This window comes from Anser anser (assembly GCF_964211835.1).
Source record: "Anser anser genome assembly, chromosome: Z".
Lineage (NCBI taxonomy): Eukaryota > Metazoa > Chordata > Aves > Anseriformes > Anatidae > Anser > Anser anser.
In genome coordinates this window covers 715,001-736,563 of record NC_139723.1, presented here as the reverse complement: position 1 = coordinate 736,563, position 21,563 = coordinate 715,001, and the positions used below count along the sequence as shown (strand labels likewise).

At 37.2% G+C, this 21,563-nt stretch overlaps 1 protein-coding gene across 3 annotated transcripts in view; it reads left to right on the top strand.

The window, feature by feature from the left end:
• ZCCHC7 (zinc finger CCHC-type containing 7) overlaps positions 1-21,563 on the top strand; it is a 116,352-nt gene that overhangs the window by 83,605 nt on the left and 11,184 nt on the right. For all 3 annotated transcript variants that reach the window (XM_083818373.1, XM_083818375.1, XM_083818374.1), the window contains one exon: positions 9,940-9,975. In XM_083818373.1, coding sequence (XP_083674499.1) covers positions 9,940-9,975 — 36 coding nt within the window. The remainder of the gene's footprint in view (positions 1-9,939; positions 9,976-21,563) is intronic.

The window sequence follows — 21,563 nt, the reverse complement described above, 5'->3', positions numbered from 1 at the left end:
AAATATTCCAGAATGTGTGTGTATATATATACATACATGTTATATATATGTATATATATATATATATATATAAACAGAAGCTTTTTGTAATAGCCTAGAGTACTGGAAAACCAGCAACTTTTCTTTCATTAAGTATGGGGTACTTCAAAGCTAGACATGACTGTGTTTTAAATTTTTACTTCCTGGATGAACAATTTTGTGTGAATTTTCAGTACAGGGTGAACTGTTTTGGCAAGAATGTTCCAACTCTGTCAGACGCTGTTACACAAAAGCATTTTTAATAATGGTGAGAAAGTATTGAATCCTATAGCAACTGGAGGTTTGGTAAAAGAGTAAAATTGATTGGCAAAACAAGCAAAGTTTTCATGGTTAATAACTATGCATAATGTGAAACATATGGAGGATTAGGCAAAAGTATGTTCCAGTGATGCTATCACTTTATGAGATTAAGTGGTACTAAAAAAATACATTTGGAGAGGTCTTCTATTTGTTCTTTTGTGTTTCGTGCAAAGTCTTTCCCAAATAGTCCGTAAATGTGGTAGTGCTGAATTATATTTTAAAAATATAAACCAGATGAAGGTACTGACTTTTCAGTAGGACACTTATTTAAGTTTAGTATGACCTTTAGCTGTGACGCTAAAGTGAAGATTTCTCTTTGTATTTTGTATATTACAGAATCACAGAATGGTTCGGGTTGGAAGGGACCTTAAAGATCACCTAATTCCAACCCACCTGCCAGGGGCAGGGATGCCACCCACTAGATCAGGTTGCCCATATAAATAAATACAGGTAAAAGATGTGCTGTGCCCTTTCTTTAACTTCACCATGGGTTTTCAGTAGCAGTGGTGGTTATACTGTAAGGGCTGAAAAGATAGATGCAATTTGAAGGCATTTGTGACTGATTTGATCTACTAATGTAAAGCGCACTTATGTCATTTTTTTTAACCTTGTATGAAATTATTATGGCTTTACATGTCCCACAAATTCATTCCTGATACATAGCAAGTAGTCTTTTATGCTTTACATTGTTTCTCAAATTAAAAGCAAATTAAAAGCAACTTAAACACAAAAATATAAGAATAAATGGCAACCTGTGTTAAAATCAGCATAAATTCCTACTAGCGAAATTTTCTTGCTGAAGATAGGGTTTAAATGGTTGTCTTCCAAAGACACCTCTTTGATTCCCCTAAATGTTTTGGTTTTTTTTTTTTTTTTTTGAAATTCAGAAACGTTTGATATCTCTTTCTAAATGTCTCCTCCTTTCCTTTTTTTCCTTCCGTTTGGTCAAAGATTAAGAGAGATCCTGAGAAGGCCTTTTGTTCCCTGAATACAAAAGTTTATCTGAATAACTGTTCTAACCTGATAAAGCTTATCTTTCATAACCTCTGTCATTACATTCAATCCCCATTTTGCAGCATCGTGGAATAGTTGAGTTTCAATGAGATGTTTGACCCTGTAGCTTACCAGTCAAACACAGGAAGCTTCCCTTGATATGCTATTTAAGTGTCATTTCTAGACAGGATGAGAGGGAGTGTGCATTGTACTGTACACGTATCCATCCTGTTCCCAAAAATTAGTTGTTACTGCAGCAAATAATGAGAAAAATAAGAAATTAAAGAAGGAAAAATGAGAGTTTATTACAGGATCACTGTAGACAATGATAGTTGGGATATGCAAATAATGCTCAACCCATTTGGGATGCCCAACCATTTACCTAGTAGTATTTCTTCTGGTATTTTTGAATGTTAGAAATTTAAATCTGGTTTTCTTCTTTTAAATGTACTTCCGCTTATAGCTAGTATGTACACAGCACCATTCCTTTGAAGAACACGAAGGGTATATTTCTGCAAACGCTTTCTGGTAAGCAATTGGAAGTGTAATGTTGAGGATTTTTTATTGGACCCTTTGAGGCAATTAAGCACACGTTTGTGCTTAAATAGAAAGAGATTCAATGGACAAGACACTGGACAGAATCCTTCCGCTCTAAGCAGATCTACCAGACCTCGTGCTGCAGAGATGCGGCACAAGGAGATTAATGCCATTACAGCACTCAGACACTGCTAGCACTGACCCTGTGCATGTTGGCCTGGAATGCCTCAGTCCAGCACTGGCTTCATCCCCCAGCCCAGCTTTGCTGCCCAAAGGCTGCTCTGGGCTGGCATTCCCAACAAAGCTGTGCATTTCTCACCTCACCAGCAAGGGAAACCTTCCCTCCTTAGGAGAGCCTCTGGTTCCTGCTCCTGCTCCCAGGCAGCCTCTGTACCTTCTGTAGCCAGACCTCCTTCCCCTTCATGCCAGGTCGTTCCTAGGTCTCAAATCACCAGCTGTACTGGCAGTTACAATCTGAATTTCCCCTTCGGTAATCCTGGGTGTCTTTTCTTTGCATCTTTTGCCACCTTTTCCATTTTACATATTTTGTGAAGCCAGTCCTCATGCACTATAATTTTATTTTCTGTAGAGAATTATGAGTCCTCTATCATCCCAAAATTTAAACTCTACCGAAATTTTACGGATTATCAGGAGCATTCCAGCCTGTGTTTTGGCTGTTCACTTAGGTCTACAGTTAAATCAGAAAGGCTTGTCTCTGAAACTTTCAGACAGTTCTCATAGTCTCATGCCTGTCATGCAGTAGCACATCTGTGCAGTGAATGCCAGACCACAGAAGTAGGATTTCATCTGCCCTGGCAGCTTAAATGTGAGAGTGCAGTAAAGCGGTCTAGAAAAGTGATCAAAGAGCAATTAGAAAAGGAAGAAAACTAACAGTATATCTTTCTTCAAATCAGGGCCAGAAGCCTGTAAAGCCAACAGATGATCAAGGTATGAAAGGAATGTTCAGCCAAGATAATTCCATTGCTAACAAGCTAAAAACATTTTTTTGGCATCTAGTGTTCATTGTGGAAGAAACTGGGGACATTTCCACACTTAAGTGTTACTTTAGGGAGCAAATCAGGACGGAATCACTGAAAATGAAGATGAAAAATGAATTCTAACCAATTACTAGAACTAGATAATAGATATCCAAAAGGAGTAAAGGCACTGAGTGGTGAAATAGCAAGATTACTGAAGGTGTTGCGTAACCTCTTGACTTGTGTCTGATTGGTAACTGAGTAGCAAATACAATGACAAATTTTAAAACAGGTCCCAGAAAAAGCTGGACAACGAGGCCTGCCAGCCTAATGTGTACACCAGGCAAATTAGCTGAAACCGTAATAACAAGTCAAATACGAAGTGGATGTATAAATATGATATGCATGAGAGAATTCAAGATGGATTTTGTAAAGGAAATCCCACTTCTCAGAAACCTCTGGAGTTCATCAAAGGAGAATGTCAAGAAGCATTTGTGTGAACGTGATCCAGTTAACATAGCCTACAGTTTCCAGAAGGCATTTGAAAAAGTTCCTGACCAAAAGCTTTTGAGGAAACTGAACAGGCATGGAATAAGAATATAAAGGTAGAATATGCAAGTGTGACATAGAAAAGGGTAAACAATAGAATGACAATATTTGTTAGGAAGACTGAACTTAGTGTCTCAATGATGTGAGCCAACTGTGAAGAGATGCACAATGACTGTAAAAAACAGAGAGCACAATAAAATGGCAGATGAATTTTAGTGGCACTAAAAGTAAAGTAAAATGCCTGGGAAAAAATAATTGCAGCTTTATATAAGAAATGATGGGCTCTGAGCTCACCACTACCATTCAGGACTCAATTTTAGACTTAGAAGATACGACTCCAAAAACAGGATCACTTCATTGTTCAGAAGGTGTGAAAAAAGCTGATGGGATACTAGGAATCACCAGGGAAGCCGTGAAGAACTAGGTGCAGGTTTGATCCCTTTCTTCTGCACCCTTCAGCACAGCTACATCTCTTTAGCCTGGGAGAGAGATGGCAGAGGGAAGGATCTGTAAAGACCTTCAAAAGCCTCTGTGACGGGAGACAGTGGTTAGGGATCAGTTGTTCATTGTTTATTCTTGTACAAGAATGAGGGGCGTCTGATGAAAGCAGTAGGAGTCACGTTCAGAAAAGACAGAAGGAGGTGACTCTTCATGCAGTAGGTAAAAGACCTGTGAGGCTCCTTAGTAAGGGATGTAATAGCTGATGAAGTCTGCTCAGGCGCCAGAGGACACTGAACCAATTGATGGAAGAACAACTCATTGAAGGTTATTGAATACATAAGAAACTGTATTCTATTCAGCTTGGGAAGTCACTGAGCTGGAAAGAGCTGAATGTGGAAGAGTACTAGGGAAAGGAATCAGGCTTGCCTTGTTTTTAAGCTCCATGAGACGTGGGCTTATGGCCACAGTTAAGAGACAACGGGCAGGTGATCTGGTGCAGCGTAGCCCTTATTCATTTCAGACAGTAAACTGATTGTAATAATAGATGCGTATATCTGTGCCTCTGTTAATTACATTCTTCAAAGAATTATGAGTCCTCTCCATGGGGCAATTTATCAAAAATCCAAGTGATGTACAAAGCCCAGTCAGTGCCCCTGTTCAGTATCAGTCTTCCCATTGTGATGTCTATGGTTCCTGTAGGAACTAGGGTCAGACTACAAGTTCTGCTTAGAGCCTGGGGCTAAATGAGTCCAATGTTCTCCAGAGTTCTCCAAAATACTCTGAAAACTGTAGTGCCGCCTTCACAGAGCAGATCTTGAGTTGTTATCAAATTCTTTGGACAATCCAAAAAGGCTTTAATCTGTCTTTCCCAGAAAGACCACTCACTTTTACTGTGACACAAAGGATGCAGAACAATCTACCATGCACGCTCTGTTTCAGAGTGACACTCTCCACAGCCATGCTTTTGTCAAGAAGAGAATATGAGGCAAGCCAAGGTACTTCATGTAGTTTGATTTGAAAATGTTCGAAGTTATTTAGAACTTCAGGGTAATACATTTGTTACCAGTAACTTTCCCCAAGACAACTCTGATAATTTATGGGCTCATCTTAGATTCTGAGCCATATTGGAAAAGCTAAACCTAGTGTGCTTTCATCAGGAAAGTCATCACAGAAGCATGTAGCAGAGCTGTTCAGATGTTTTGAGTGCTGCTCTGTTTGACCATATGCTGCTCCAGCTATGAAGATGCAGGTCTCTCTTACGCAATGTTAGTACCTTGTCTTGCATATCTGTGAGTACAAAGACGTCTGTATGTATATATTTGAGGGGTACATATATGTATATGCAGTTATGCTTATTCGCATGTGTGCTGTAAACATCCTCTGTTTTGCAAGTTTGGTGGCAGTTCAGATGGATGTCATGAGGCTTGTGCTCTACAGTCTTGTGTGCCAGCTGCATGGGTGGGAAGAGAAGTTCATAAACAGGATGATGTGGCAGGAAGGAGGCAAAAATGGTAGGCATAACAATGTTTCCTCAAACGCTTAAGAAAAAACAGCGTACAGATACACAGCGGGCTGCCTGAGCTCACTGTTGGAGCTAGCAGGCAGCAGTGCCCTGGTCTCCTGCATTCTGTAGCTGTGCTGTGACCGCTGGCTCCGTCTGTTCGTGCATATCTGCACACTTCAAACACGCTCTGGAAGCAGTGCTTCTGCCCAAAAAACAGGTGTGTACCTCAGTTGGGAACTTCACTTATCTTTCTTTAAATATCCTTTTCTGGCTGTTTAAGCCACAGTCAGAGTGTTTTCTCGCAGATGATTTCCTTCTGCCTTCACTGCTATCGAAGTGCATACTGGGGTTACCGCTGGTGCTGTGCCATTGTCGGCAGGGCTGGTTGCGGCTCTGCACGGGCTGGACCTTATCGAGCGTGTGCTCATGACGTTTCGGCCAGGGGCTTTCCCACCAGTGGTGCTGCATAGCCTCCACCCTTCTTCTCTACCCTTCTGTTGGGCATTGTGGGAGAAAGCAGAAATTTTGTCATTTTTTCCTCACGGTCTTATTCCCCAGCAGCAATCCCTTTTTTTTTTTTTCTCGCCTGCGCCGAGTCAATTTCTGTCTAATCGTAAGCATAAGTAAACATTACCAGAAGTCTTTGTAATCCCGGTGGTTGAACACCTCAGTTCTGCGTGCAGCGCTGGGAGTGGTGGCCGTGTGAGGCTTAGCTTGTGGGGAAAGGGTCTTGACATCTGTTTGTGCAGGAGTGTTTCTGGAGTGATGCATTGTGTATTTTTCGTGGCTGTTCCCATGCGGAGGTGATGAAAAGTGTGTGTTTTGGCAAATCTTTTGTCTTATTGTGGTCGCTTACAGCGGGGCAGCTCCTAGCAGCCGCTGCTTTGACAAAGCACCAGAGGATTCTGTTAAAAAGTTGTGTTTAGTAATTGTAGTCGTCGTGTCAGACCATAACTGACTTGGAGCTGAAGGATTTTTGCGAGATGAGTAGCTGTGCCAGCAGGGACCCAAGTCTCCTGGGCCAGCCGCGCTCTCATTAAGATTTGCCGCTAGCCGTGGCGGTGTTCGGCAAGTATGTGACGTGCATGCTGTTATTGTATGCTTGGCTTGTCAGCCTGCAGCTTTCTGACACTCACTTATGTCACTCTTTATTCAGAGAGGAAGAAGCTTTTGATAATTTGACAAGACAAGCTCTTAAACGATCTAGGTCATGGCCTTCACTGTCTGTGATTGTGAACATATTTCCTGAAAGCCCTGTCACTCATCACAGCTACATTTTCTCCCGGGGAGCCATAGGCCCGTCCCGGTCTCCTGTCAGCGCGTGCATTTTGGTTATTCATACGCCAAATACAGTGGTGGGGTTTTTCCTCCACATTTGCGAATGCTGGCGTGTTAGTGAGGCTAATCCTTCCCGCGCGGCGCTCCCAGCAGGGCCGCCGTCCAGCGCCCCGCGCACCCGGCAGACGACTGGCCAAGGGGAGCGGAAAGGAGGAAAGGCCGCTTAGCGCCGTTTTTGTGTTTGCTCACTGTTGTGGAAATATGAGAACTGGTGGCAAGGGCCTTGTCTATTGAGCACTTGAGTCCTGGTCTGCTGTCAGGGGCTGTTTCAGATTGAGTGTTTTATTTTCTTTGATGTTCACATTTGAGAATAGGGAAGTGGGAATTAAACAACAGATGCATTAAGCCGTTGTTCTGGTAAAACAATAATTAGCACCTGATAAAATTCAATACGGGTCAAAATGCACAGTATCTAGTCTTGATTCATCTGGTGTGGCAAACTGAGCTGGTTTGTGTTTGGATATGAATAAAAACCATTCCAAATTAACCAAATGCGGTTACAACAGAAATGGCATTATTTTTTGAAAAATTAATTGTGCAGAACTTGTGCAGAAAAAGGTGTCCAGATTTACCTAAAGATATTGAAAAGCATCCTTTGTATATGTTTTCTGCGGCTGTAAAGTGGTGGCACTGCTTTTAAGAATAGTCAACTCTTGTGTTCTTACATCTAAATGCTAGTAAGGTCAGACCACTGGGGCAGGAAATAAATGCAATTTTATTTTAATGTAGTTCATCACACTGCCATCGTGCTTGTATACCACAAGGGCTTTTCTTTAAATGAGGGCCATTCATGGCTAAGTACTTTTAAATAAATAAAAATCAGAGCTTTGGTTGCTGCTGTATTTGGTTATTCTTTCTTCCACAGCAGGCCATGTTTTTTTCATTTCAGAAGCCAGTATTCAATAGAAACTCTTAATTATATTTTTTGTTGTTCTATGATAAAAGATATAGACAGTCATTCTGAGCTGATGCAAGGTAATAAGACTCTAAGCTAAAAGCATCATTTTTAAAAGGCTGTTCTTTAGCATCTGATTTAGCCTATTGTATTCAACTTCTGACTTTTCGTAAGTGATCATTGTGATGATGTATTATATTGAATCACCATCTGAATGAAGAAAGAGGCTTGGCGAATTTTCCTTTACCTTCTTCCTATCTCCCTTAAGTTTTCCCACAGCCTTGAAGCACACTTGATGATGATAATAAAACTTACCTCTAGATAGCATTGCTAAGTGGTTGGGATTGTTCCTCTTGGAGAGTTTTGTTAAGAGCTGTGCCAATTGCAGATTCCCACTTTGAGTTTCAGATTTTCACTCTAAATGATGTCTTTGTATCCAGAGAAGAAAATATATATATATATATATTATTCAAAAAATCAAGTAATGTTTTTTATTATTAAATAGCTGCTGTGTAAGTAAAGGTCATATCACAGAATGGCATTTTGTCAGTATATGACAACTCATTGATTGCAATTTTTCAACCATATTAGTCTGGGGACACTGTGGTAATCGAAAACTACCCAGAACTAATGTATAAATAACTGCTTGCAACCCCTGTGCTAAACCAGCAAAAGTCTCATGTACGATTGAAGCTTTATATAGTTTTGAGGAAAAAACTAATATCTTTGATATGATATTTTTATCAGGTAGAGAATGTTTATATATTGCATCTCAAAATCCTGTGCAAGAGGAAAATCCTTTTGTTTGCATCTGAAAATAGCTTGAGTGTGTTCAAACTGTCAAATATTGTAGTGTTTTCCTCTGTTAGAAATGTGATGTACTTCACACATTTTCTTTACAGAAATATTAATATAAAACTCAAATATTTACGTGAACTATTTGAGTAAGATGAGAAATATTGAACCATTACACAGAACAGATTGTAAATTTTTCTCCAGAAAATTGTGTTGCTGACAGAATGAATAATAAATAATATAATTTCCATCACATCTGCGAAAAACTTGCTGAATGTGACATAGGGTGACTGTCAAAAACTTGTGTTATTCTGTGAGAGATTCGATGGCTAATGTTGATTGTTGTGTATTGTTGCTGTTTTTGCTTTTTTAATTAACATGCTTTGTCAGAATAAAAGAAGGCAAGAGTTCAGCCATGAGAAAAAAAATATTCAAAATCTAAATAAATGTTACTAGTACTAGTTCACAACTAGTCATGAGACTTCAATGTTTGAAATTATAGCTACAGCATATTATGTAGAAGCCATGGAATAACTAATATTTCTTCTTAAAATACTGAAAATTGAGATTGACAAACCAAATCAATAATTGTTCAAATGATTAAGAAGCTATTTTCATAGAAGGGTGAATGTTTTAAACAAAAGTGAAGGACCTCCACTGAAGTAGCTATGTACACACTCTTAAACAACTAAAATGGCTAACAGACAAAGTGGCAGTGTTTCTTTATCTGTTTGTGACTTGAGGAGGATAGAAGAAAACAGAAGAAAAAACTTTGTAAAAATATCAAGAACCAGTGAGAAATTACCCCGTGTCATTGATCACTAGCACATTCTTATTTTGTTTAGAGAAGAAAATTCACTTTCATTTTCCTCTTTCCTGTTTCTTATGTATTGCTTAGGTCCATTGTCTAATTGCAGTGATTGAGAATCTACTCTGTAAAAAAATTTACAATGGGCTGTCCTTACAAGTTTGTTTGCAAGACTTGCAAGTTATTTAAAAATAATAATAAAAAAAAGCAAGCAAGACATTGTAAAAATTGAAACATTAAAGCAATCTGCTATGCTTCTTGTTTACAACTCATCTGACATTAGGCTACTGAGGATTATTACATGTAACAATTATGTTTTGATTAGGATAGAGATATGTACAAAAATACTAAAATATTTTTATTTCTACATAAAAGGAAGGTACCTTGTGATTTAATTTCCAAAACATTGTATAAATTTAAAAACGAGAAAATTTTAAATGTCAATTAATTTTTGTTTCTTTTACAGTATTAATACTTATTATAGTTAAGAGCATGCTACTCTCCCAAACTTCTAACCTTCAGAGAAGAAGGGGAGAGAGAAAACTGTTACTGGCTTTCTGACAATGGCAGGGAGTGTGTTAAACCAGTGTAAAATTCAATTAAACTGTCTAGCCAGGTTTTTGAAGCTGAAATGCAGACCCTTTCAGTTAAGCTTCTTATTTTCCTGTGACCGACACCGGTGGATACTGTGTTATGCCAAAACCAACAGGCTGTAAAGCACCTTGTTTCATGCTCCTAGCTGATCAATATTTTTATTTTCCAGGCTTGCCCAGAAATATGGAGGCAGTATCACCTAACAGTAAGTAGAAACACCTTTTTTATTTTCTTCTACACCCAACCTATTTACTCTTCTGTGAACTGCTGACCATAAAATATAGACAAGCATCTTCTGCAAGAAGATAATAAACATCTGAAGAGTTTTTGAACTGAAGAATGCAATGAAACACTGTCAGTATTTTTTAAACATCTTTAGAACTTCTGATTTTGTTTTTATACTGTAATCATTAAATGAGTGTCTTGTAGTACTCTCTCCTCTCAATGACTACATTTACACATATAAAGAGAGTTAAATTTTAAGTTGAGGTGCATAGCAGAAGCAATAATCCCATCTCAGATATCCCAAATTCTGGTAATTAATCACCATAAATGACAAAGCTCTGTTTTTAAAGGAATAAAATAAATCTCAGCTAAAGAGAGATGTTAATTTGAGAAATACACATTATAAGCTTTTGTAGATGATTTCCAATTGCCAAGAATATAGCTATCCTTCTGTGACATGTATGAGTTGATCTTTAATCATTTAAGCAAAACAGAAACAAAAAAAAACTTTTTGAACTGTAGCGGTGTGTTACTTAAGCGTTTTCCTCCTATGTAAAAGAGAGACAAAAATAAAACAAAATGCTCACAAATTTGGCTAATATTTAAGCCTGGGACACTATTTAACTGGTTAAAACAGTATTTAAAGGATTGGTATCACAAATGTTGAATACATTAATTTAGAAAACTTCTATATATAAAACTACCTTTAAATACTAGGATATTTGCTGTTCATCTGAATCTTTGCTGTCACTGCTGTCCAGATCTAGCTCTTACTATTTACCTGTTATATATTATTAATCACTGTTGTCCATTCAGGATAAAGTAGGAAAGTTTGTTCAGTCCTTTTCTTTTACGGGTGTTTGGTGTGCATATTTTCTTATGAGCAATAAATGTGGCATGTGTTTTATAATTTGTTGCCTCCACCACTTCATAATAGTGGAATGCTCTTTTTTTTTCTTTTTGATTTTGCTAAAATTAGGGAAAAAACTGTGCTGACAACCTCTTGCTTTTCTTTTCTATGTAATCATTTTAAAACAAAGATCAGCACTGGAAATCCTCCACTCTCTCTGAGTACTTGTAAACAGAACTGAGTGATTTTTTTAAAAGAGTTTAGGAATAGGTGCATTTACTGAGTATTTCTGCTTGTATTTTTTAAATTGTATGAAGCAAGAAGGTAAACACTTTCATTATATTTTTTAATGGTGCGTATAAAAGTATTTCTGAAATGTTTATGATATCTGGAGCCTAGTAACCACATATGTATATTAGGTACTGCAACGTGATGGGTTCTGTTTTTACTGAGGTATTAAATTTCATTTTATTTTATTCTTGCTTGCCATTGAAGAATCCTCAGCAAGCCAGTGGTGATCAATACTTCAAAAATATTTATTTTTGTAGAAATTACAGAGGAGCTAAAAACTGTCCAAGTTTTTGCTATGGGAACATTTGAGGTAGCTGAGGTAGAAAATTTTAGCTGAGAATTTTGTAGAAAGTGTTCTGAGTACTTTACCTTGTATAAAAGTAAAAGCATTTGTCCAAGAGCTCTTGTAGGAAATTAAAATAGTTACAGAGTGTATTATTAACAGTCCCGTTTAGAAATTATTAGTGCTATTTAGAGACATATTGAAATGTAGTCAAATATGGACACACAGAGATAAATAGGCTTGGAGTCGGACACTAGCTACTGATAAATATTTTTGTCTTTTCCAGTAGACTGCAAACTGTCTGTAAATAATCCAGACTTATGATACTTTGCACTTCTCCATTTTATGCATGGGAAGAGCCATTGTGACTCATTTAAAGTTACATTAATAGTCAGATTAAGAATGAAATTTTCAAAATCTATGTGGTAGAAGACATGCTTGATATTTTGAAATTAGGTTATACCTTAAGATAATGTAATATCTGAGTTGTTTAAATGTAGGAGGCCCAACTTTTATTTTTCTGTTTAAATATTCTTTTGCACCCACAGCAGAAAGGACCTAAATAGTTTTCTTGAAAGAATTAAAACTTCTTTAATAGAATAATGTATATTATGTATTTTTGTAAAGAATTATAAGTAAAAAGTAGAGGTTTTTTACTCCCATATCATCACATTTGTATTTCAGTATAGAAATTAGATTATAATTTCCCTAGTTTAGAATAAATACTTCTGTACAAAAAGGATAAATGTTTAAAGAAAAATAACACAAGTTACAAGTTACAAGTTAAAGTACTGTTGTGGTTGTTACTGTGCTCTAGAAAATGCCTGGTAATTAGCAAACAAACAGAAGCTGCAGGGGGGTTTTCCTATGCTTTAGCCATTGATTTAAACTGATTTTGGTAAATTGATCCTGAGTGTCACACATACAGGTAAATGTGTGCACAAATAAAACAAGGTATTCCAATTTTCAGTAAAAGAATACTTTTATAATGTTACTTACAGAGAGCCATTAAAAAATTTGTCTAAATGCTTTGCATTATGTATTATTCGTTAATTACTGTGAATGTTTGTTAAAAAACAGGCAGTCTAATACCTTTCTCTTTCGTGAAGCTTTTGGTGATTTTATTCATTATCTGGGTCTTTCCTAAGAGATGGACTGCCATCTATTGACTTATTGTAGCCCCTGCACAGGAATGTGGATTGACTAGAACAATGACTAAATAATAAATCCATTCTGCTTTTATGGATGGTGGTAGGTTTTTGTTTACATTAGCTGTGGTGACAAATTTTGGCACATTACAAACAATTTGTTATATGGGCAGAAATGTCCTATTCTAACCAAAATAGACTGGCAATGCAAGAAATCTTATGTGCAATTGAAATGGCAAAAAGGCTTATTAGTGGAATATTTTAATTTGCGCTTTGATAGAAGAAAAGATTATCACATTGTATTCAATGAAGCTTAAATTTACAGGCTCTGTGATAATCAAAGCTTTATAACTGGATGAGGTTAGTTTCTTTAAACTTGTTCTTTCAACTCTTTTAAGTAAAATTATTCTGTGAAAAAAAAAAGCAGAACAATCCAATTCCTACTTTAGTTTAAAATAATATTTAATAACCTCTTTAAGATGGTGATGAAAAGCTTTTGCAAATCGTTCTCATTTTGCATGATCTCTGTATATTTCTCCTAAGTCAGAATAGGGAAATTACATTTGACAAAACATATTTTAAGCTTTTCTTTATATAGGTATCTGTTTATTTATCTGCAATAGATAGGTCAGTTTTGATACCAGCTTACGTTTATCAAAGAGGCTATTATCAATTCAAATAATAACACAAGGACTTAGTTTGCAGATCCAGGATAAACAGTTTTGATAATGGCTTACTGCAGTGTAAATAATAATAAGTGTAATATTTTCACTGTCGGGGCATTTGAAGATCTCATAAAGCTCTTTGTTGTAGATTATTAGGAAACTTAGTGTATAACTTAATTGTTCTAAATGCCAGCTACTCCACAAACCCAGAGAAATGTGGTCTTAGCTCAATAGATCGTGCCATTACGTCACGTTTTCCCACATCTTAAGGATATTGGGGGTGCTTTTTCATCCTCAGAATGTTTGGCTCTTTTTATTTTTCCTTTTCTTGTTCTTTCGGATTTTTCCACAAAAGGTAGAAGCATTTATTAAATATTCTGTACTCAAGTGGAAACCAGTTTATAGCCATGCATTTACAGAGAAAGGAGTCAGGGGAAATACTTGTGAGATTAAGGCACCATACAATTTTCATTTGTTCTGTTCAGTTTTGCAGTGTATACTTAAAAAAACTACCATCAATAACAACAAAAAAACGATAGCATCCCTCTGCGTTTAACCTGGTATCTGGTCGTGTAACTGTGTTTCCTGTGGCAGCTCCCATTTTAAGTAAATCTTAGCATGTTGGAGGGAAAGAATAAACCTGCCGTAGCCCAGGCTTAGACATTCATTGCGGAGTCTGCAGCTGTGAATTTTATGAGAGAAAGCCTTTTTCCGTCTCTGAAAAATGGCCAGCTAAATGTAAGAACCAGATTAAATATTAACCACATGTAGCTTTGGAGAAATAGCAGGATCCAGAGCTGGTATTTGGTGGGAGCATCACTTAATGGAAGAAAAGTTTGTTTACGGACTGTACTTGTGGACAAGACCTTGGGTCCAGACCACCCCCCTTCTGGAGGTCAGCCGATGGCTTACTGCTGGTTGCCTCATGGCACTGGTGGAAGATGTTTTGTAAGCACTCTCATTTCAGCCCAAGAAATTACATCACTGGAAAAAAAAAATTTCCAGCACATAGCGAGCCATGTTTTGCTCGAGGCGTGAAGCTGCACGGTGCGCGTTATTTCGTGTGAGCCTGGCGGAAGCAAAGCTCAGACCCGTCCTGCGTGGTGGCAGCTGATAGCGGTACTGAGAGGACATGCAAATGGACACCTCAATATTTTGAGATAAAACAAAATACGCACTGCCTGTACATAGATCTCCCTGCGTTTGCTATCCTGCTTAATTGTTCAGAGGGGCTAATGGTGTACAAAAATGAACGTAGCAAGGCCAGCTCGGGAACAAAATGTGGATACAATAATGAAATAGGAATTAATATGGCCACTATTAGTATCATCGTCAGAAAATATACGCAGAGTAATGAAAATCTGTCCCCAAAATGGACAGTGCACAATTTTTGTTTTTTTAATTTATTTGTCGGTATACACACATATGTTAAAAAGCATATTCTGCTTGGACTAGGTGGTTTCTTTCTGCAGAGATTGCTCATGTTTAATAACCTCTTCTCCCCTTGTACAGCTCTGGCAGTAAGGACTCCTTCCCCCATCCCCTGTCTTCACTAGTCTCATTTATATTAAAGCTGCTAGATCAAGATGGCCACCAACAGAGTTTTAGAACAACCAGAATTTTTAACTAGCAGAAGCTATCATTTAACATGCTTTTTGACAGTTTGTTAATCTTACTTTTAATCCACTTACATAAAAGAAGGTGAACCAGGAATTGGCTGTTTTGGCCTCTGTGCGTAAAAGACATGAAGGGACAATGAATCTTTTGTGTTTAAATTTTGCGCTCGGATTTCTTTGTGTGCCATTATTAAAATCCCTCATGGCCTGCCACGTTTTTTCTGAAATAAAAATGTAAGCAGGGTTGCTTGAAGTCAATTTGTATCCTTTAAAATGTGGCTTTCATAAAGAAAACATTTTAAATATTATTCTGGTGCAATATACCGAAGCTTGAGAGATAGAGTGTTTGTTTTCCAGAGAAGCATTGTATGTTTTGTGCCAGTGAAGGATGGGTTTAGAAGTATTTTCAGGAAGAGATTAAGCTTGACTTGCCCATGTGCAGGGACAGGGCTGCTGCAGTGGCTGTGAACATGGCTGCAGCGACATTTCTTCTGGTCTTTACATGATACAAGGTTGCCAGACCACTAGATCGTCATGTTTATTTTAAATATAATGGATTTCAGCATTTGACAAGTTTCATTCTGGTTGTTTTAAAATAATTCTTATGAATTGTAAATATGCCACCTGGTTTATGCTCTGGACAGTGTATTTTCTCGTATTTTGGAATTGCACAGCAGGCCCTCATGTCAACACTTCAGTAGCCATTTACAGTGAAGTCAGCACAGAATTTCTGGGAACATGATTTGTGAGTGAGGATATCTATCTCCTCTGAGACGGGGGGAAACGAGGACACCTGGAACATGAAGGTGTCCCCACTCTTGCCATGGCGAGAAAGGTGACTCCGTGGTTCTTGTGTTGCATCAAAATTTCATATTTTCTGAGAATTCGTGGTTGCCTTTTTAGCCAGGAAAGGAGGTGGAACAGACCTTTAATACACAGTTAGCAGGTATTTTGTTTTTAAATTATATGCATGCATTGTTCAAGGCTCAGCCCCCTGTTGTTTTTGCAAGTGCCGTTCTGAGATAGATGCTTTGTAAATGTCTGCCTGCACTTCACAGTTGTTCTGGTGGAAATAAGTATGCTAGAGGTGGTTTGGTGTTCTATCTAAAGGGTCTCTTGGATTTCATTTTATGTTGTTTTTATTTTTCCCCACTACTTATAAATTGTCCCACATTATTGTTCTCTTTCAAGATTCATGTATTTTGAGGATGTCAGAAAACTAAACCTAAAATTTGTTTTTATTGAAAGAAAATGTATTTCACAAAAAAAAAAAAAAGTAATCTTTCTGATAGCTTTTATGACACACCAGGAAAAAAAAAAAGACTTTCAGGTTCTGAAATAACTTATTTTGAGCAAATCCTATTCTGTAGCTTTCAGTAAGGAATATTATTAGACAGAGTTCTTTCCTTTTTTTTTTTCCTTAAGACTGTATTTAAAATAATACAGAAAAATCAAGTAGCTTCAATATCTTTATACAAACATACAGTGTCTACAAAAAATTCTGCTTAGAGTTTGTCTTTTCAGGAAATATTGTGTTTTACCTAATGCGTCTAGCCACTTACAAGTCCTGAATAATGGGGAATGGTGTCGGGATGAGGGTGTTGATTAACTTGAATTAGAAAGTTTGAACTGATTATCTGTTAAATGCCAGCATGCCTTTGCACTTGCACTTTCTTTCATGGGAAAGAGTTACAGATTTTTGGTACTTCCTTATTACGGAGGACAGATCCTTAACTGACACCTCTTTGTTTTTACATCACAGAATTGTAGGAGCTACCCCAGCTCAGCATCTGGCTCTTACTACACTAGAACAGAAAGCTGAAATGACTCTTATGAATTCCAGACTCCGGCACGGACCTGAGAGGCTGTTTTGGATGGACTGTATAATCCTCCAGCAGCACAGTAATCAGCTGTCACTTACCTTAATCATTTAAGCATGGTAGAAAGCATGCCTGCTTTCTCTAACACTTTATCTGTCTCATGCTCTTCCCCATCTGCCTCCCCAGAAAATAAAATAAAAGGTGCTTTTAAATTGAGGGTTAAAGACTGATTACATCTTGACCAGAAATTGCATTTTGATATATTTCTGGAAACAGTCTGGGATTTGGGGAAAATAGAAAGCCTGGCTGACTTGAACCAAATAATTTCCATTGCTCTGATTTTGGGGTTCCAAATAACCTCTTCAAACTGTTTGATAAGTAGCATCTCCCCGAGGATCCCTAACTTCAATATGCACATGATAGTAATTTAAGGAACTCAAGTTTTCTGCAAAATGGTATGTTTTGACCCTGTCTTTAACTGGGAAAAGGAGTAGAGAAGCGGTTGGAAATTAAAAGCTTTATATATTGTAATAGTTTGAGTATATAAATATGTGGTTAACTAACCTGTGAGTGCCTAGGAAGTTATTTGTGCAGTATGCAGCATTTTTCAGATGCTATGCCAGCAATCCTGGTTGTAAAATGAGCTCATGACTGGAAAAAGACTGTTGAGAGCTGCCTCCCTCCCCTACTAACTTGTTGGCAGGAATTGGTCTATTCTCTACATATAAAGTACTGTCTACTTTCTTTGTCCAGCATACATTACTTTTGTGATACACCAAAATTCTTGGATAAGTAGTAACTTAAACAGAAAACAGGGCAATCACGGTGAGATTCATTGCTGAAATGTTTCTGTAACATACATATGTGCACTTCTTTTAAGTGAAAGGATTAACATGATCTTTTATTAATGTTTGCAGGTTTAGTAAACATTTTCTTCTCTCATCCTTTAATTTGAGAAAGTCAACTTCTACAATCATTTAAGTAATTTTTGTTATTTCAAGTATTAACAATCTAAATAAGGAAACTAACAGTTTTCAAGCTGAAATCAGATTTGTGATGCATTTTAGACACAGGCTTCTAGCTGAGAAAAAAAATCAGTATTTTATGACTTTTCTGCAGTAAGTTTTGTTTGTAAATATTCATATTAAAGTTCCTACGTTCCTGAAAATTATTTTTCTGACCTTGACATGAAGGTGTTTTTTCTCAGTTTTGTTAGAACTTAGAGTTAGTTTTTTTAAATTCCATAGTAAACCAATAATTATGTGATTTATCAGATACGTTAAAATATATAAGAATTATACTTTTATGTAGTTAATATAAAATTTATTTTGCTGCACTTTTCTATTGCACAGTGGAAAAAGTGTGAAATGCCACTAGAGCATAGATATCTCTCAACTCTTTACACATATTTTGTAACCACGAATGATACTTCGCTTGTCACATCTCTACTCAATAGCTGTTTGTAAATTACATGCTTTAGAAGTACTGAAGCTGTTGCATGTTATCATACAAATACTTTGCATTTTAAAATCTTACAGGTGTTTAGCACTGACAGTCTATTTAGCTCTGCTATGGCAGAAGCGTATGCAACTGTCCATGTTCTCTGCCAGAACTGCTAGTTCATCTTGTCAATGATCCATGTATTAGGAACAGCTAAGAGCTCGTGTTAGACTGTAACTTTCTCAAGTTATGCTTGATCATGTTAATAATCTACGGATTAGGATTCCTTAAAAGTGTTCACTGATTTAATTCTGAGAGGGTCTATCAAGTCAATGATATTAAAATACCTGTTAAGTCCTGGCATGTGAATAAAAAGATGCTATCCTAGTGACAGAATTACCCTGTTCCTGTTTTCATATTTTGGAAACTCAAGCATCAAGGCAGTTAAAAAAAGGCCTGTTTAAAGTGATGAGTTGTATAGGTCCTTATGCTATAAGTATGTACTATTTTGCCACCTTACTGGATTAGTGTCAGAGCATTGGGTTATTTGGATAATATATTATCCATAGGTATAAAAAACATAATCCAAAAGCCATGAATATAACTCAATTGGGCACAAATAGTTACTTGTCTTGGCAGCACTTCACATTGAAACAAATTATGGCATTGCTGTCATTGGCTGTTCTTTTTTATCTCCAACAAAATTTGATAAACTTTTTCTTGCTGCTTCTTTACTTATGTTACTTTATAGTCTGGTCTGCCTCTGACTTGATGAAGCTCCTTTCGTTGTTCTATCTGCTGTGGTTCTGCAATATAGACAGCACTAGAGCAATACTACTGTGTATGTCACAGAAGTCTTTTGTACAAGTTTTGATTCTCCAGAGATATGAGAGTGGAAAGATTTACAAGAAGAGGTACTATTTTTATAGAACATCAGGTGATACATTTAAAAAAAAAAAAAGAAAAAGTCACTGCTAGGTTTCGGAGTCAGCATCAAGTCCAAAAGCTGCTGCTTGTGTCTTCTTTTTTTTTTTTTTTTTTGGTGAAACTTAGGGATTCTGTGCCTGTTAGAAGCTCCTCATCATCTAGCTATAAAGAAAATAATTTGTACACATAGGCAATTTCTGTTTCTCTCGACTTTGCAGTTTAATTCTGTTTCTCAGGTGTATTTGTAACTTTATTCACTGTTTAAAAAAATGAATGGTGACTGCCTGTGCTTGAACTTAACGCATGCGCTGAAGGATTTCTCAGGACTGTTTGATAATCCTGAAATATTTTCTGCTTTGAAAGTAGCACACTGGATTTGCACATGATATCTAGTTTCTGTTTGAATTCTTCTGATGGCAGATGAGAGCCTATTTAAATTAATTCTGCTTTTCTGATGATGGTACGAGGAGGGAATGAGAGGGAAAGTGACAGCAGTGAGATACTCAAAAGCTGGTTTGTAGGAAACAGCTTTGATCAGTGAGGTATCTGTGTGATGTGAGAGAAGAGAAATCTGAAACTTTGTGATCCATTTTTAGACGCTGTAGACTATTCAGAATGTCCCAGGTCATATAGAAGTAAACAGCCTTATGTAACAGAATCATTTTAAAATGTGCGAGGACATGGAAGAAGCTTTTCTTTGTTAATGGTTATCTGTAGCCTATCAGACATTTCTTCAAGGGCATATTCTGGATGACATCACTTGTTATAAAGCTAGAAAAAAAAATAATTACAGTATTACTGAATATATATGATGCTCTTAAATAGAGAAAACAGGAAAAATTATGAGGAAATAGATGAACATTAAGATGCACAGGTAATATGTTGGTAATGTAAGGAAAATGTTTAGTTAAAACTGTCTGTCAATAAATGACATTACAAGTTGAAAACTAGGTGCCAGGGAGTTTAAAGAGAAAAGCTTGGATTATTTATTTAGAGTGTACCCCATTCTAAATAATGGGGTACAAAAACTGACCTCTGAGGCACCACTCTTTCAGTCTCATATGCTCTGGCAGCATTATCTTTCACTTGCTTGTCTTCACTTCAATTCAGCTGTGATCAGAAATGACTTCAAAATAATTATTTATTAAAAATGCTTGCCTAAGAGAGTTGTTTGAAGTGTGTTACTTCCTCCTTTTTCATCTGATGGTGAAAGATGATTAGTACATGACATAAAGGTTAAAAAGATAGAAAGGAAGCTGTAAATCATGTGGAATGACAGCAAAAATTAAAACCTTGGGCTGTATTGGGTTCCCCAGTGTGTTAACTAATAAATATAACCATGCTTTAGTTCTGTTCATCTTCTGATTTTACCGGCTTTGCAAATGTTTGTGCTCAGATTAATGTAGAAATGTATGCCTAAGTATGATTGTGCTTATTGCCACAACTGTGCGTGTGTGCGGTGTACGCCTGCACACGCCCTCTGCATGCCTGTGTCTGAAAGTGTATATATATAAAAAAGCTTGGCGAGTCTCGTAATAAACGTTCATATAAAATGTGTCCCCATGCATGAGTCTCCTCCTCCTCCTCCCCTGCCTCTTCTCCCTTGCTCCCACCTCCCCCACCCCACTTCAAAGCTTGTGGTCCTTTTTCCATCCTTGTACTAAAAGGTTTCTTTGTAAGCCAGGCCATTTGTCCATCATTGTTTGGGGTCCAAACAGTGGTAAAATACCCTGTCACCGATCCAGAGTGTTGTGAATGGCAGCTTCTCTCCGGACAATTGGCGGTGGTGCCGAGAAATATTCCTGAGAGGATTATTTAACCTTTCAATTTAGGGGGCACAAAGCCTGGCTGATTAATGAACTTTCTGATGGGCGCCGATAAGCGGATCTATTTCTTTATTTCCTCTAAAAGTGATTCCTTCTCCTGTCCCATATTACTATAATCTTAAACATAAAATGTAGCAAATAGATTAAAAAACAGCACTAAAGAGTTTATCTGGCTGGCAAACTGAAGGAGCTAAATTAAAATTGGTAATGAAAGCAGTGGCTGAGCCCTGTATATGTTTTTTAAATGCGCTGTGTATTTTGAAGAGACTTATTCTCTAGCTTGCCTGGTAATGACTGCTTTTGGTGCACAGTCCGGGGCTGGCTTCTGTTATCCCCCCAAAAAAATGAGTTGTGTTATCTGGATGACTGCAGACACATATGCATCCCCCTTTCTCACTGCATGGGCAGACAAGGTCGATAGCATTACAAGGTATTTGTGGCAGTGCTTGTTTCAGTTTTCAGAGCTGCCAGTTTTCAGCCAGATTTGAATTACAAAAGAAGAAGCTGGCATGAAAATTGAAAGGGTTTATCGGCTAGTCTGAAGCCTCATAGCACATTGCTTATTTATGCAGTCCATTTGCACCAGGAAATGTAAAAAGGAAATACATTTTAAAAATAAGGTCATAAAGACCCAGATATGTTTAAGATGGCAAATAAAATATAGATACCTATAATATCTTTCCAGGAAACGATTTCACTTAA